The sequence below is a fragment of the Mesoplodon densirostris genome, chromosome 4 (assembly GCF_025265405.1).
Source record: "Mesoplodon densirostris isolate mMesDen1 chromosome 4, mMesDen1 primary haplotype, whole genome shotgun sequence".
Taxonomy (NCBI): domain Eukaryota; kingdom Metazoa; phylum Chordata; class Mammalia; order Artiodactyla; family Ziphiidae; genus Mesoplodon; species Mesoplodon densirostris.
This window is the reverse complement of record NC_082664.1, coordinates 152373619-152389406: the sequence shown is the minus strand read 5'-3', so window position 1 is coordinate 152389406 and position 15788 is coordinate 152373619. Positions and strand designations below refer to the sequence as shown.

General features: G+C 53.0%; 1 protein-coding gene across 2 annotated transcripts in view; it reads right to left on the bottom strand.

The window, feature by feature from the left end:
* RASGRF1 (Ras protein specific guanine nucleotide releasing factor 1) overlaps positions 1–15788 on the bottom strand; it is a 105562-nt gene that overhangs the window by 68397 nt on the left and 21377 nt on the right. For both annotated transcript variants that reach the window (XM_060095378.1, XM_060095379.1), the window contains exons 3-4: positions 9426–9573; positions 2366–2458 (exon numbers count right to left, since the gene is read on the bottom strand). In XM_060095378.1, the coding sequence (XP_059951361.1) occupies positions 2366–2458; positions 9426–9573 (241 nt within the window). The remainder of the gene's footprint in view (positions 1–2365; positions 2459–9425; positions 9574–15788) is intronic.

Here is a 15788-nt window from a genome sequence, read left to right as displayed (position 1 = left end):
TTGGTTCCTCTAAGCCCGTTTCCCATCTGTGCCATGGGGCTAACGAGATGACGGCTGGACTCAAAGTGAGGTCCCTGCACGGGAGCATCAGCATCTCCCGAGAACTTGTTAGAAATGCAAATCCCCAGGCCCTGCCCCGGCCCTCTGCACTTAAACCAGATCCCCCAGGTTGCTTTGGCAGCATCCTCTGAAGGAGGAAAAGTGTGGCCCCGAGTCCCCATCACGGGAGGGGGCTTGAGCATAGAGGGTTGCCAGGCTGTGCTGGGCACGGCTCACACCTCTTCTTGCCTAAGGACTGGCCTGAAAGCCCGAAGTTTCAATGAAAGCTCGTCTGGATAGAGGGCGATTATCAAATTCAGTGCTGCAAATTAGTTAATCTCATGCTTGGGCCTCATCAGCGCCCGCCTGGAGCCTCTCTTCTACCTCCGCGGGGAAATGAACACAGACACTTGACTTGCCCGACTTGGAGTCGAGCTGCTTGGCCTGGCCTCGTTCTGGCAAGAACTTGGGAAGGGCCTCGATTCACAGACACAGAGAACTGTTTTAAGATATGCACGCTTCCAATCAAGGCACCATGTAGCTTCCCACCATTCCTGCTGCTGAGCTGTGTGCAAGCTCAGGGGTTGCACAGGGAGGGCCCCAGGGCCCCAGGAGCAAGGGCGCTGGGCTGGGGACACCTGGAGATCCAGGGGCCACCTGCCAAGGCACTCATCAAAATATTATCAGCTGCAAAGGGCACTGGCCATGCACAGCAGGTGCAACCGTCCGGGTGCAGAACTTTGGCCAGGGACGTCTGCCCTGGGGAGGAGAGGCCTGGCCTCAGCACGACAGATCTCCTTGAAGAGAGGAAGCTTTTCTGGATAAAGGAGGGCATTGCTTGCTCTGAGGCCCCAGGAGGGTGAAAACAAAAGGAGGGAGGTGCATTTCAGGTGGTACTTAAAAAAATGTTCCAACCAGAATGGCTTTGCAAAACGGGCCGGGAAGGCCAGTGGGGCCATGGCAGAGAAGGAAGGCCAGTGCATCCCTGCCTGGGCGGGGCTTGGTTCAGACCCCAGGTAGCACGGGTGGCAAATCCCAATGTCCATGGGGGCCTGGCAGGTCCTATAGATCCTGAAGCCGGCTGGGTGGGCACTAATGGGACAGCACCTGGCCTGGGGCCAGCAGTCACCGTGTGCAGGAGGTGGGCCCGGGGCTGCGAGACCTTCTGCTTTTCCAAGAGATCGTGCGTCCCAGTGACGAAGGATGTGGGCTCTGGAGCTTGGTGGCCAAGGTTTAAATGTCACTCTGCAAATACTTAGCTGTGTGACCTGGGGAAGTCACTCTGCCTTTCTGTGCCTCAGCAACCCCACATGTGAAACGCAGCTAATAATAAAACCTCAGAGGGCTTTTAGTTAGGAACAGATTAATCTGCATAAATCTCCTAGAATAGTGTCTGGCACATGGAAAGTGCGTAATGAATGTTAGCTCTTCCTATTTTTGAGAAACCAGAAATACATATTTTTATGTGAAATATTTAGCTTTTAAAGCACTGGCAACAAATTAAAAAGGGAAAAAAGAAACACCGTGTGGGCTAAGAACCCCAAACATGCTGGTAGGCTGAACTTGGCCTGTGGGATGCCAGTTTGCAGTTTTCTGGTCTGGATGGCGCTGGTGTCCTTTTACGCTCTCAACAAGGAGGATTTTTTGGTTTCGTGTGTTTTTCTTACGGTGAGTCAGGCTCCCCTGCTTCAAGTCTGGCAAGCTGCAAACACAGACCATACTCTTCCCCCCCCCACGCCCCTCCATGGGGTGGCCCACGGTGCTGGTCAGTATCCCTGCCACCGGGCAGCTTTCTGGTACCTTCTGAGATGTCTCTCCGAGCCTCTAATAGTGTAAAACCAGTGGGGCCAGCTAAGGGGTGTCACAGAGGCCGGATCCCATGCTGACCTCTGCCGGGCATGAAAGGAGGAGGTGTTTGCAGGACAGTAGCTGGGGGGAGGGTGGGCATGCAGGGCTGTGACAGTGGACATGTGGCCTGGGGTCTCATGGAGGCTGCCCAGGGTTGTGAGGAAAGCTCTCGGCTGACAGTCTCACAGCCTGGGTTCCTGCCCTGGCTCTATCCACTCTTTCATCTCTTGGAGCCTCAGTTCTCCTATCTATCAAATGGGTTGAACCACCCTACCTCACAGAGACAACCAGAAGACATGGCTCGACGAGGTGCTGGTCAGGGGTGGGGGGCTGTTGATTCTGCCTTTGGAGCGGAGGTGGGAATGGCACGCCCGGGAGCAGTGGGACGGTAAGTGGACACTGCAGACCCTGGGCTGCACCAGGGGGCTCTCTAAAGAGGACCAGGGCAGCTTTGCCAGCCCCGAGAGATGGTACAGACCTTCTTGATTTTCTTGATGTCACTGTCTTCATCATTGGGGGTGACAGTCTGGGTGGACTGGATGCGCTCATTGTCCTTGAGCAGGGATGCGATCTGCAACGGAAACACAGGTCAGCTGCAGGGGGCGAGCGGCACCAGCTGGCGGAAGCCCCACCCCTCCGGCTGCCACCAGGCGTGGTGTGGTGAGTGAGCGCCCTGACACGTGCTCCCCAAGGACCAGTGGTACTGCAGCTCGTGTCCTTTGCTCTGTGGGAGGTTTCGAGCCAGACGTTGGTGAGTGAGCACTGGACTGGGACCTTGTCCACCTGGGTCCAGGGCAGCTGGGCTCTGACTCCGAGTGACCCTGGGTGAGGCACTCTCTAGGCTGCAGGCAACCCATCTGTAATCTGGGAGCTTTGGTCCAAATCTGATTCTCTTCCTTATTCCCTAAACCATCAGCCCCTTTACTTTTGAATTTTTATTGTGGCAAAATATATATAACATAAAATTGACCATTTTAACCAATTTTAAGTGCACAGTTCAGTGGCATCAAGTACATTCATATTGTTGTGCAACCATCACCACCATCCATCTCTGGAACTTTCTCAACTTCCCGAGCTCTGTACTCATTAAACAATAATGAGTTTAATGAGTTTAATAACTTCCCTGGCGGTCCAGCGGTTAAGGCTCTGCGTTTCCACTGCAGGGGGTGTGGGTCTGATACCTGGTCAGGGAACTAAGATCCCGCATGCCACACAGTGCAGCCAAAACAGAACAAAACACACTAACTCCCCATCCCTCCTCCCTCAGCCCCTGGCACCCGCCCTTCTACTTTCTGTCTCTGTGAATTTGACTCCTCTAGGGACCTCGCCTAAGTGGAATCAGACAGTATTTGTCTCTCTGTGGCTGGCTTATTTCACTAGCATAACATCCTCAGGGTTCACCCATGTCACAGCATGTGTCAGACTTTCCTTCCTTTTTAAGGCTGAGTAATATCCATTGTATGTACAGACCCCATGTCGCCATCCCTTCATCCATCGATGGGCACTTGGGTAGTCCCATTATTTTTTTCCAACAAAACCGTCCTGGAATCCCAGCAAGACTTCAGATGAAAGCACTGCTGGCTTGGCTGTCCCGTCCTGGGACAACCCTGAAGCACTTCGCTGACTTGGAGCCCAACCTGGAAACTGCTGGCCTAGAAAAATGGAACAGCCCTTGAAATGAATGTTTGAGCTGATCTAAGAATCACCATTTGCCAGATTTCGGGATCAGAGAGGTCAGCCCAGCTGCAAGAACAAAACCAACGGGGTGGTGACCAGGAGAAGGGGTGCCTTTAGCCATACTGTGGCCGGAGCCTCTGGCACAGCTCAGGTGGACGGGCCTGTGGTGTAGCCTCTGGGTGGGTTTCTTCCTGCCACCCCTGAGTCCTCAAGTCTCTGCTGGGGGTCCTCCACCAAGGCTCCCACGGCCTGCGGACTTTCCCGGGAAAAGGCAGGCAATGCCTATTTATTCCATCGCGGCTGTGAACTCTGTGGGGCGAAGGACCCCCCCCCCCCGTTTCATTCATTCCTGGGCTCCCAGTGCTTAGCATTCGGCTGGCATTCAGCATATATTTGTTGGCTACATAAGTAAGCAAGTTAAAGAAGGATCAGAGCAGGGACCTCCCTGGCTGGGAGTCCAGTGGTTTGGGACTCCACGCTTCCACTTCAGGGGGCATGAGTTCCATCCCTGGCCAGGGAACTGAGATCCCACGTGCCGCAGAGCTCGGCAAAAAAATAAATAAATGAAAAATAATAAAAGAGGTTTCATTAAAAAAATTTTTTTCAAAAGGATCAGAGCAACAGCAGCAACCAAAACCTCAACCACAGGAAAACACTGCAGTCATCAAGCCCCACACGTCTAAAGACAGCAGCTCGGGGGAATCCACAAACACTGCTACAAAGCCAGAGCCCCTTGCTCCTCTTCAGAGCGCATGGCTTTGTCCCCTCAAGGCCACTTGCTGAACTGCAGAATGAATGGGCTCTCACAATTGAGCGAATCTGAGCACTTTGAAAGCAAAATGGAACAGTTACCCGCTCTCCACTTGCGGGTTGCTAAAATTACCCTGGCCTGTGCTTGGAGAGAGGCTGAAAATATCTGAGAAATATTCAGCACCGACATGGGCTTTTCTTTTTTCTCTCCCCCCCCCCACCTTTTCCTTCCATTCTCTGGGAACATCTGCACATTTAAATAAAGGCTGATTCTTTGATCTGTATTCTAAAGGCCTAAGGAACGAACACACACACACACAGAGGCAGGCTACTGAGGAGCTCAGAGATGCAGGGATGCCCAGTCAATGCCCACCTTTGGTCTGATGTTGTCACCTCCTTGCCAGTCTGCTTTCTTTGCCAGTTTTGAGATTTGCACACGGAAACCTTTTTTTTCTTTTGGATGGCAGTGTGTGTGTGTGTGTGTGTGTGTGTGTGTGTGTGTGTGTGTGTGTGTGGTCTGTATTTAAAACTGACGCTTGTCTCAGAGAGAAGCATTCCAGGACATCTACTCAGCAGGGACCAGGGCAAAAAATAGATGCAATTAGGTCAGGTACTATGCTACGTGCACAGGCAGTGCCAGCAGCCTTGGAGTCTTTGTTTAAGGATCAGGCCTGGTGGGCAAAACTCTAGAGGGTTGTGAGCCTGGGGACCCTGCAGAAGTCTTGGGCTACAGCCCATCCCTGCCAGGAGCCAGTGTCAGGTGAGCTCATGGAGGCAGCCTTTCTCTTACCCTGGCAGGTCTCTTCTGGAAATGGATTTGCCTTGGACCCTGGTTTGCTTGCTGGACGTTCAGGGTCTGCTCAGCTGACCCTTGTCAATGAAGGCCATGCAGAGTGGGGACTTGGGCTCACACCCAACTTGCCAACTAGAGTCCAGCTCCAGCTGTCTGACCTGGCTCAAAGCCTGGTGTCTCCGCTGGCCCCCGCGCACTGGCCACCCATGGTCTGGCCTCCTTGACCCATCAGAGGAAAACCCTGCTTGCCACACCCCTTTGAGGCATAGCACATGGGCTTCTGCCCTATCCTACTCCCTTCTCTGGAGACAGTGTCTTTCATCCAGAATGCATTTCGTCCGTGCAGTCATTGATAGTGGAATTAATCCAGGTTCTTCCTTTTTTGTTAGCCTCCAAGGTTTTACTAAAGATCTCTGTAGCTCTTGCTTTTCCTGCAGGTCTCTGTAGTTCTTGCCATGCAGCTCAGTTCTTTCTCCCTCCTCCTTGATCTCTTCCAGCCTCCGCCAAGCGCAGTGGGTGCCCATCTCTGCCTGCCTTTGTGCCAACACCGCCAGAGGATCCTGATGCAGTCTTTGGGTTGGGTACTGGTGAGACACAGCTCGCCACTGGGTAAGGTGGATGAGTCAGATCCCTTCCCGGGAGGAGCTTCCAGCCTGAGAAGGGGGTCAGACCCCCAGAGAGGCAATTTATAATCGGACAAGGAGAGGCCAGAAGCGAGGTATGTACCTACTGCAATGGGAAGGTCTCACCATGAAAGCGGCAAGGGCTACCTGGAAGGAGTTTTGAAGGACAAAGAGCCCAACAGGTGGGCTACAGGATGGGGGGAATTTGAGAGGGGGTGTGTGAACAAAGGCACAGTTATGACAGGGTGTTGTGTGCCAGGGCAGCGGGGGCGAGGATGCCAAGGGGGAGATGGGGAGCGGGACTCAAGGCATGCAGGGTGGGCCCTGGAGAGGGGCTGCATGGGAGGGGTCACGGCCGTCCTTTCTTACTTCTCCCAGAGTAGTCCCCTCATTGACCTAGTTTATGAAGTGGGGTACCATGTTGAAGTTTGTTTGCAAAACCGATCCCAGGGCTAAATTTTTTTTTTAATGTTTTTAGTTCTTTTATTTATTTATTTATTTATTTATTTAATTTCTTTTTGGCTCTGTTGGCTCTGCGCGCACACGCACATGTGTGTGTGTGTGTGTGTGTGTTGGTGGGGGGTGGGGTACAGCCAGAAAGCTTTACTAAGCTGGCCTTTCTTTCAAAGTCTTTTTAAGAAAATCTTTTGCCCTGGACGGTAATGCACTCAGTTGGAACCATTGCTCCAAATTCCCACTAAATGGGCCTCTGCTGCCACTCTGACACACACACACACGCACGCACACACACACATATGTAATCACTCACAACTGACCTGCTTTCTGCTCCCCAGCACCAAACGGGGTTCTGCCCTTTGTACCCACCCCTTCTCTGGCCTACAGACCCCTGAAAGGGTTTTAAGGTTGTATGCAACATAAACCCACACCTGTGGCTGTAAAATGACTCACCTCCTGCTTGGGTTCACACTGCAAGCCCTATTATAGCACCGACCACACTCTACCACAATCAGACCGTAAGGTTAGAAGCTTCCCTGTCATTAATGTCTACCACAGAGCCAGTGTCCATTCATTCATCAAGGCAATACTGAGCACTTACTATATGCCAGGCAAAGGGGGTGACAAAGGACTCACCCTGTCTTCAGGGAGTTTCTGCCAGCCCGGTGGGGGACAGACACGTGTAGCACTGGCTCTGCTGTTCCACGCTGACTGCGGGCAAGTGGTGGGAGCCAGGGGCAGGCAGCACACACCTGGCTAGGCCAGGAGTCCCCAGGAGGAGGCATTTGAGCTTGGGAGAATTTCAGCAGGCAGGGAAGTATGCGGGTGACAAGAGCATTCCAAACAGGAGACCAGAATGTGCAAAGGCCAAGGGGTGCACAGCTCACTGCTATGGAGCACTAGCTGGAGCCCCAAGTGATTGGAGGGGAGGAGCCTGGGGAAGAGGACGAAGCAGTGGTCAGGTGATTAGGGCGTTTAGTGCATGTGTGAGTGAATGAATGAATGACTCCTCGACACCTTTGATCACAAAGCTAATAACCTGGTCTTGGGACCAGACTTCTTCCCTGCTCCCCGACAGGGGCTCAGCTTGGATTCAGGGATGTGTGTTGGGCTAGGATAGATCCCAGAATGAACCAGGTGGTTTAGAGATGGGACAAGCCCCCATCCTGGGAGCCATGTGGGAAGAGGCTACAAGCAGAGGGGAGAGCCTGGCAGGCAGACAGGCAGACCTGGGTTCCAGTCCCGGCTCTCACACCTCGCAGGTGAGTGAGCTTGGGCAGGTGACTTGAGCTCTCTGAGCCTGGCCCCTCGTTCGATCCTGTCAGGGTGGTTGTAGGCACTAAGGAAGCACGTCTGAAGGTGCCCAGTGTGGGGCTGGGGGGAAGGGCGCTGAATCTGAAGTTTTTACTGAATCTGGAATTCCAAGTTGACGTTACTGTGAGTTCAGAGCTTCACAGCTGCGTGACAAGGTGGAACTGGTGTCTTCAGATCTTTGAGCATCCAAGGCAGAGCTCGCTTCATGGGTGGGTGACGGGGGTCCTGTGTTCAGAAGGCCAGGTGCTTGGGCCTGCAGCTCAGCAGTTGCTGTCTTGAAATTCTTAAGAATCTTCTCTTTGAATTTGCGTTTTGTAAGTGACGTCTGATGGGACCATGGGGCACACCCCAGGGGCTTGGAGCCTCAGTTCATGCGTGTTCCTGTCTCCCTGCCTATTCCTTATACCCCGGCACCCTGGGACCCAGGCCTCTGCAACCCTCTGTCTGGGTGGCAACGGGTCAAGTCAGCCCAGCAGACACATCTCACTGTCCGCCTCCGCCCTCTGCAGGGCCTGGTGTAGGTACAGAGAAGGTGGGTCTTGTGCAAACCCGTGGTGTCACAGGGCAGGGCGAGAAGACAACTGTCCTGCCTGGGCTGATACTGCCTGGTGCATTAGGTGGGTGACTTGGCAAGGGTCCCTTGCCCACCTGAATCTAGGTACTGAGTGCATCACGGCGCAGAGGTTAGGGGAGTTGGCGGTTGAAGTCGTGGATGGCCTGCCCACGATGGGTGGAGGCCGTGGCGAGTGGGAAGGGGAGACTGACTTCTGCCACCCCGGCCGGGGCCTTGCATTTTCACCTTGCATCGGGCCCTGCAAATTATGCAGCTAGCTCCGATGGCAAGGATCTGTGCTTTCATATTCCCCTCCTCAGCTCAGAGTCACAGACCTTGTGTGAGGTAGCCAGATGGTTCTGAGCGCGCTGGTGCAGTGAGGGGGTGAGAGGCGATCAGATCACCGTGTGGCAGCGTGCACAGCTGGCAAGGGGTGTCTAAGGGCTGAAAGCCAGCGCTTCCCAAGCTTTAATGTATTGGGTTGGCCAAAGAGTTTGTTCGGGATTTTCCTCCGATGTTACGGAAAAACCTGAACGAACTCTTTGGCCAACCCATAAATGAGAATCTCCTGGGATGTGGTTAAAGTGCAGATTCTGATTTGGGAGATCTGGGTGGGGCCCTAGGTTCTGCATGTCTAATGGGCTGCTGTTTCATGGACCACACTTTGAGTAGTGAAGTTCTAGAAGGCTTAACCTAGCAACGGCTCAGCCTCTGGACAGCCGTGACAGGCAGAGGGAAGGGACTGCCTTGGAGCTGAGCCCGAGCCACAGTCTAAGGACCTGCCAGCCACCCTCCGGCCCTGCCCTCACCCCCTCCGCCCATGTGGCTGTCAGCAGAGTAACCAGGAACTCGCCCATAAAGGGTCCCACTTGATCCTCAGAACCTTGTCAGCTAGGGAGAAACAGCCTGCTTTTTTTTTTTTTTTTTTTGCGGTACGCAGGCCTCTCACTGCTGTGGCCTCTCCTGTTGCGGAGCACAGGCTCCGGACGCGCAGGCTCACGGGCCCAGCCGCTCGGCGGCATGTGTGATCTTCCCGGACTGGGACACGAACCTGTGTCCCCTGCATCGGCAGGCGGACTCTCAACCACTGAGCCACTAGGGAAGCCCAAAACAGCGTGTTTTAAGGATGGAGGTGCAGAGAGGCTGGAGGCCTTGCTCCAGGTTGCAGTTGGTAAGTGGCAGAGGTGGGTTTCAAACCCAGATCTGACCCCAGGACCTTCCCACTCTACCAGCATCACTGATTTTAAGTTTGGAGGCTGGCACAGCCGTGGCTGGAGCGGGTCCCTCTCCCTGACCCTGCGGGAGCCCGGGTTTGAAGTCTGAGGCCCGGGTCCCCGGGCCAGCCTCCTCCGCTCCCCAGGTGGTCGGTCACCTCTGCCTTCAGCCGCTCAATCTCAATCTCCCCATCCTCGATCTGCTGCCGCAGCTGCTTGGCCACCGTCTTCTCAGTCTCCACGATCTGCAGCAGATGCAAGTACTTCTGCATCAATGCCTCGTGCTCCGTGGCCAGGGTCCGGTAGCTGTGGACAGAGGAACACAGCAGGTAAGCCACGGCCTCCTTGGCCCCCTGGAGATCCAACCAGAAGTGGGGCTCCCCACAGACTGCACTTAGGAGAAGGTCCTGACTGCCAGACACAGTGCCCAAGGCCTTAACCTGGCTGCTGTGCTGCTACTGATCGCTCTGGCCCCTTCCCCAGCTCCCAACTCCCACCCTGACATCTGGTTCCTCCACCCGGTCTTGTTCTCACCTTGCCCGACCGCCCTCACCCTCTGGGCCTTTGCACAGATAGATCTTCTGTCTGAAACATGCCTCCTCCCTCCTCTCCCTGGGCTAGCTCCATCCTCTTTCCCAGAGTAGGTCCTAGTTGAAATGTCATTTCCAAGAAGTCTTCCCTCCCCCCTCCCCCCATACTGTGTAGGGTGTTCCTGCAGTACTCCCGGGCTGCTATTACCATAGCGCTGGCCAGACTGATTGGGGGTGTCCGGTTACTTTTGTTTCCCCAGGAGACCCTGCCTTCTCTGATGGCAGGGACTATGCCTGTGCTGCTTACTCCTGTCTGCCCGGGGCCTAGCCCAGTGAACATTTGTTGCATGGATGCAACTGAGTGAATGGATGACACACAGAGGCAAGTCAGGCACATACATTTCACTGGCTGGGAGACACCTGAAGAACCTGCGCAGTATACCTGGGTGCCAACTCATGCACCAAAGGCTGTTAGTGCTGTAGGAATCAGAAGAGGGGCCAGGCCAGCAACAAGGACCTGTAATCAGGGAAGACTTCCTGGAGGCGGAGCTCTCTCTCCCACCAGAATCGGAATCTAGGCCTTCGGACTCCAAACCCAGTGCTCTGGGCACATGCCCATCCAAGGGCAGCCTCGGGTGGAAGGCCTGTGCTGGGGGTAATTAGCAATGGGGCTGGATGGTTAGGTGGGGCCAGATCAGAGAGTACCCCAAAGGATCAGAGGGTAGAAGAAGTGGCCCCAGCCTTTGTGTAAATGAACACGTCTCAGATTCGCAGAGCATCACGACGAGGGGGAGGGCAGGAAGGTGGGACTTGGAAGATGAGCTGGGCCGGGGGCTGCCCAAGGTCACAGGCCTGGCTTCTCCCTGATACCCACAACACCTGCATTTGAAGGTGTCAGAGCTGGGGAGAAACCCGATCCTATAAATGGGGTCCAGTCTCAGAGGGCAGAGAGGCTGTGAAAGGGAATCTCACCATTCCAGGGAGGGGTGCCCACCTGGGCAGGGGCAGGAGACTTGTAAGGCACAGATTCGGAGGGCAGGTTCATTGGTCTCTGGGAGTGTCTGCAACGAAGTTTGAGGGCCGGGGTCTCCAGTGCCCCCTCTCCCTGGCCCCCATCTTTCCTCTCCCTTTTTGCTTCAGCCCAGGACCACCAGACAGGATCTCATAAGATTCCCCTCTGCCCACATCCTCGGCTCCTCCTCGCGCTCACCCTTGTCTTCCTTCCTGTGTCCCCCTCTCAGCAGTGGGCAGCCCCCCGTTTCCCACCTTCCAACCTCAGTGAGGCCTTGAAACATTTCTGGTGTCCCTGCCAGCTCCCCACCGACCCCAGAGCTTCGGCCCCCTTCAGCCTCATTCCTCACCACCCCCCACCCGCCCCCTCCTCTGCAGGTGGTCCTGCTCTGACATCACAGCCTGCATGATGTGCGATGCTGTTCCGTCACTTCCCGCCAGCCCCACGGCACGCCCACCCTCATCCTGTCTCAAATGCAGCATCCCTGCTCGGACCTAATCTGCCTGGCTCGGCCCCAGCTCCCACACCCACTAGCTGAGGGACCTTGGATAGGTCACTCAGCCTCTCTGTGCCTCAGTTTGCTCATCCATACAATGGGGATGATGACAGTCCATAACCTGCAGAGTTGCCGTGAGGATGAAATCTGTGGACACACATGAAGCTCTGTGCGGTGTGCCAGTGCTGTGGTAACTACCGTCTCCCTCCCCTCCACATCCCTAGCCCCTGACCCCTCCTCAGGATTTCTGTGCATCAGATTCTGCCTAACAGCTCCACTGGCTCTTTCTCCTCAGCATATGCGAAGCCTCAAGTCACTCCCCACTTAGGATGAGGACGTGCCCTCGCCCTCCCCCACCCTCCCCTGAACTCCTGCCCCTCTTTTCCACCTTCAAGGTGAGGTTTGTTGGAAGAGCAACCGCACTCATCATCCCCATGGCCCCTCTTCCCCGTCACCCCTCAGCCCTCGGCGGGCTGGCGTTTGGCCCCAGCACCCACAGGAACTGGGTCCCTCTCTGGGGTCACCAACTATCTCCCACTTAAGTTCAGGGGACACTTTTCAGTCTGGAATCTACTGACATGACCTTCCAGGTACCCTGGATGTGGCTAGTCAGGGGGTTGCCAGTTTAGGGACACTGGCTTTTGTCACAGACTCAGAAGCTGTGTTACACAAGTTCTTTAAGTCCCTGTGACCCTCATGGCAAAATGGGACAATGATAGCTTCCCTACAAACCCCCAGGTTTGAGATGAGGAGGCCAGGAGGCCGAGGGTGGGAAACAGCTTTGCTCTATGAAAGAGGCTGTGTGGCAAAGTCGTAGGCAGTGGTCCCCTGATGGTGTCAGAGAAGGAGGCTGCCCAGCTGTGCCCTGAAGGTGGGAGGGTGTGGCAGGGCAGGGCTGGAGACAGCCCAGCAGGAGGATGACAGGAGCAGAGGGCGGGCAGCGGACCTGGAGCATGTGCCTGAAGAAAAAACCTGATCCGAAAATCAAAGCTCCATGCTTCTCTCCCACCCCCTTCTAAAGATATATAACAAGCTATAAGAGAGAATTCTTCGGTCTGCAATACTACTGGGTTAAAATGAGGATTTTTGTGCATCTCTTATGATAATGAATTTAAACCAGAATTATCAGGTTTTAATGTTTTCCCAACTTCCCAAGAGGCTTAATTGTCTTTACTTGCAAAGGAACGTCAACTGAGAGTATGAAGGAATCCATTTTCACACCACCTCATCTCTCCTCGCTCCACGGGTGTGAAAATTCGGAGCCTTCAGTAGTTTGTTTTAGCGATGGCACTCGCCCTGGTGCTTCAAAACGGGGACGCAGAGTCTCATCTGCAGGACAGTTTGGTCTGTTTGCACCTCCCTTTCTTCCCTTCTCCGGCCCTCTCTGCCTGCCTCCCTCCCTCCCCACTCCGCCTCCCTCTGTTCTCCGTTCTTCTCCTTCCCCTCCCCCCTCTCATCAATACAGATTTATTGAGCACCTCTTTGTGCAGCACTGTCTTTTTAAAAAATTTTTATTGAGTACAGTTGCTTTACAATGTTGTGTTAGTTTCTTGCTAAACAGCAAAGTGAATCAGCTCTACGTATACATATATCCCCACTTTTTTAGAGTTCCTTCCCATTTAAGTCACCACAGAGCATTGAGTAGAGTTCCCTGTGCTATACAGCAGGTCCTCATTAGTTATCTATTTTATACGTAGTATCAATAGTGTATATGTGTCAATCCCAATCTCCCGGTTCTTCCCACCCCCGCTTCTCCCCTTGGTATCCATACATTCGCTCTCTACGTCTGTGTCTCTATTTCTGCCTTGCAAATAGGTTCATTTGTACCATTTTTCTAGATTCCACATATATGCGTTCATATAAGATATTTGTTTTTCTCTGTCTGACTTACTTCACTCTGTATGACAGTCTCTAGGTCCATCCACATCTCTGTGCAGCACTGACTTTATAGGTGCACAGATTCGCAGGGCTGGAAGGATACTCAGGAATCACGAGAGGTCAACTGCCTCATGTTATAAATAAAGAAACTGAGGCCCAGAGAGGGGAAGTGAGTTGCCCCCAAATAACAGTCAAGGAGCGTCAAAGCTGGAGCCGGAATCAGGCTCCAGTCCCTGAAGGGGACTCCCACACGGCTGTCTGGTTTGCATCTAGTTCTCCTCACTGAGGTGCAGACCATAAGCCACACTCGGTGTTACATTGTATACATTGCTGTACATACACATACCACAGGGGCATCCCAGAATACTAGACTATTATGCATATGGTGGGAGAGTACATTGTATCTCTATACCTATTCATATACTATAGTGCTTATTTTTGTATATACCATGTATCTACTATGTATATGTAAATAAAAACTAAATTAGGTACATGCAAGCATACCTACTACTCAATATTGCTGTGGAAGAGAGCCGGTCTCTCCCTTGACACACACACACGCACATACTCTCATGATGTACACGATCTGAGGTTAAATAACGCTCAGAGCCTAGAATCTGTCCTTTGGTCACACAGCCGGCTGCCTAGGGAAGAGCCTGTGGCTTCTATTGGCCCAGGAGGTGCCTGACAGGCTGAACCTGAGCCAGACTGGCTGGTGACAACTATTCTAGGGAAGGGGACACTGTTTCCCTTATTGGTGACCATCACTGGGACCCCCATCCCAGACCTAGGCCCAAAGGAGGACATTCCTCTGAGGCCAGTGGGTTGACTCAGACCCCTGGGCTTGACCAGGGAAGACAAACCATGTCCAACTGGCATGTCCCCCTGGCTTCCTAAAGGATGGTGAGTACCGAGAGGCTTTTGTTCAAAGGTAGGTGGTGTCACTTTGCCCAATGGCGCCTCTTTTGGGGAAGAGCAGGTTTTTGGTTTGAGTTGCATCTACTTTACTTGGGAGTCACAGAGACCTAGACTGGGAGCCAGGATCTGGGGCACCCCAACTTCTACTCAGGAGCCCGCAGCCCTGTGTGCCACTGGGTCTCTCACTGGCTACATCTGTCAAGTGGGCCTGAAGGGACCCACACACTGGGTGGTCATCAGGAGCAAATACACCGTGTGAAAGGGCTTCACAGACTCTAGAGGACTGTGCAGTGGACACAGGTACCCCCAGATGTGAACATTCGCTGTCAGGCAGGCTTGGAAGCACTTATGTCAAACATATAATTAAGATTTTATGGGCTACTTGGAACCAATCTCCAGTTTAGTGAGTTGCTTAAAGAATCATTGTCCTCTCTCTGTGGCAGACAGAATTCTAAGATAGCCCCAAGATTTCCTGCCCTGGTTTCGAAGCCCTGCATAATCTCTGGGATGATGAATATGATGGGCTTTATTCCTCTTACTAGGCTATACTATAGGGCATAGCTGACCTTAACATAAGGAGATTCTCTAGGTGGGCCTGACCCAATCACATGAGCCTTTGAAAATGGAGAGTTTTCTCTGGCTGGTTACAAAAGAGGAGGTCAGAGATTTGGGGCTGGAGAAGGGTTTGGTGAGCCGTTGTTGGCTTAAGGATGGCGGGGGCCACAGGGCAAGGAAGGCAGGACCTCGTGGAGCTGAGAGCCATCCCTAGCTGACGGCTAGCAGGGAAACAGGGACACCAGTCCTACAAGGAACTGACTCTTGCCAATGACAGGAGTGAACTTGGAAGCAGAGATTTCTCCAGAACCTCGAGGTAAGAGCCCAGCTTGACTGACTCCTTGATTTCAGCCCATGGGTCTCTGTGCAGAGACCACAGCCAAGCCCAGACTTCTGACCTACAAAACTGAGCAATGGGTATGGTTTTAAGCTGCTAAGTTTGTAGGGGTTTTTTTTCGGCCGCACCACATGGCATGTGGGATTTTATTTCCTCGACCAGGGACCGAACTCATGCCCCCTGCAGTGGGAGCGTGGAGTCTTAACCACTGGACCTCCAGGGAAGTCCCTTAAGCTGCTAAGTTTGTGATCATTTGTTCTGCAGCAGTAGAGAACTAAAACACTCTAATAGAATTTATTTTAAAAATTTGAGGATTAATGCCCATATAATGGAAAGCACAGACCTTAAATATACAGTTTGATCTGGGTAGATAAATGCATACACCTTAATCGAGATAAAGAAAATTCCCATCACCCCAGAGAGTTCCCTCGTGCCCCTTCCCTGTCAATCCTCACCCCACAAGCAACTACTGTTTGGATTTCTACCACCACAGTTGAGTTCTGCCTGTTTTAGACTTTCATATAACAGGAATCAGGCAGCACGTACTATTTTGTGTCTGGCTCTTTTTACGCAGCCTATCGACTTTGAAATTCATCTGTTTTGTTACATATTTATATATATATATATTTTTAATAGATCTTTATTGGAGTATAATTGCTTCACAATACTGTGTTAGTTTCTGTTGTACACCAAAGTGAACCAACCATATGCATACATATGTCCCCATATCCCCTCCCTCCTGAGCCTCCCTCCCATTGGGTTTCTTTTTATTACTGAGCAGTAAGTAGTCCATCG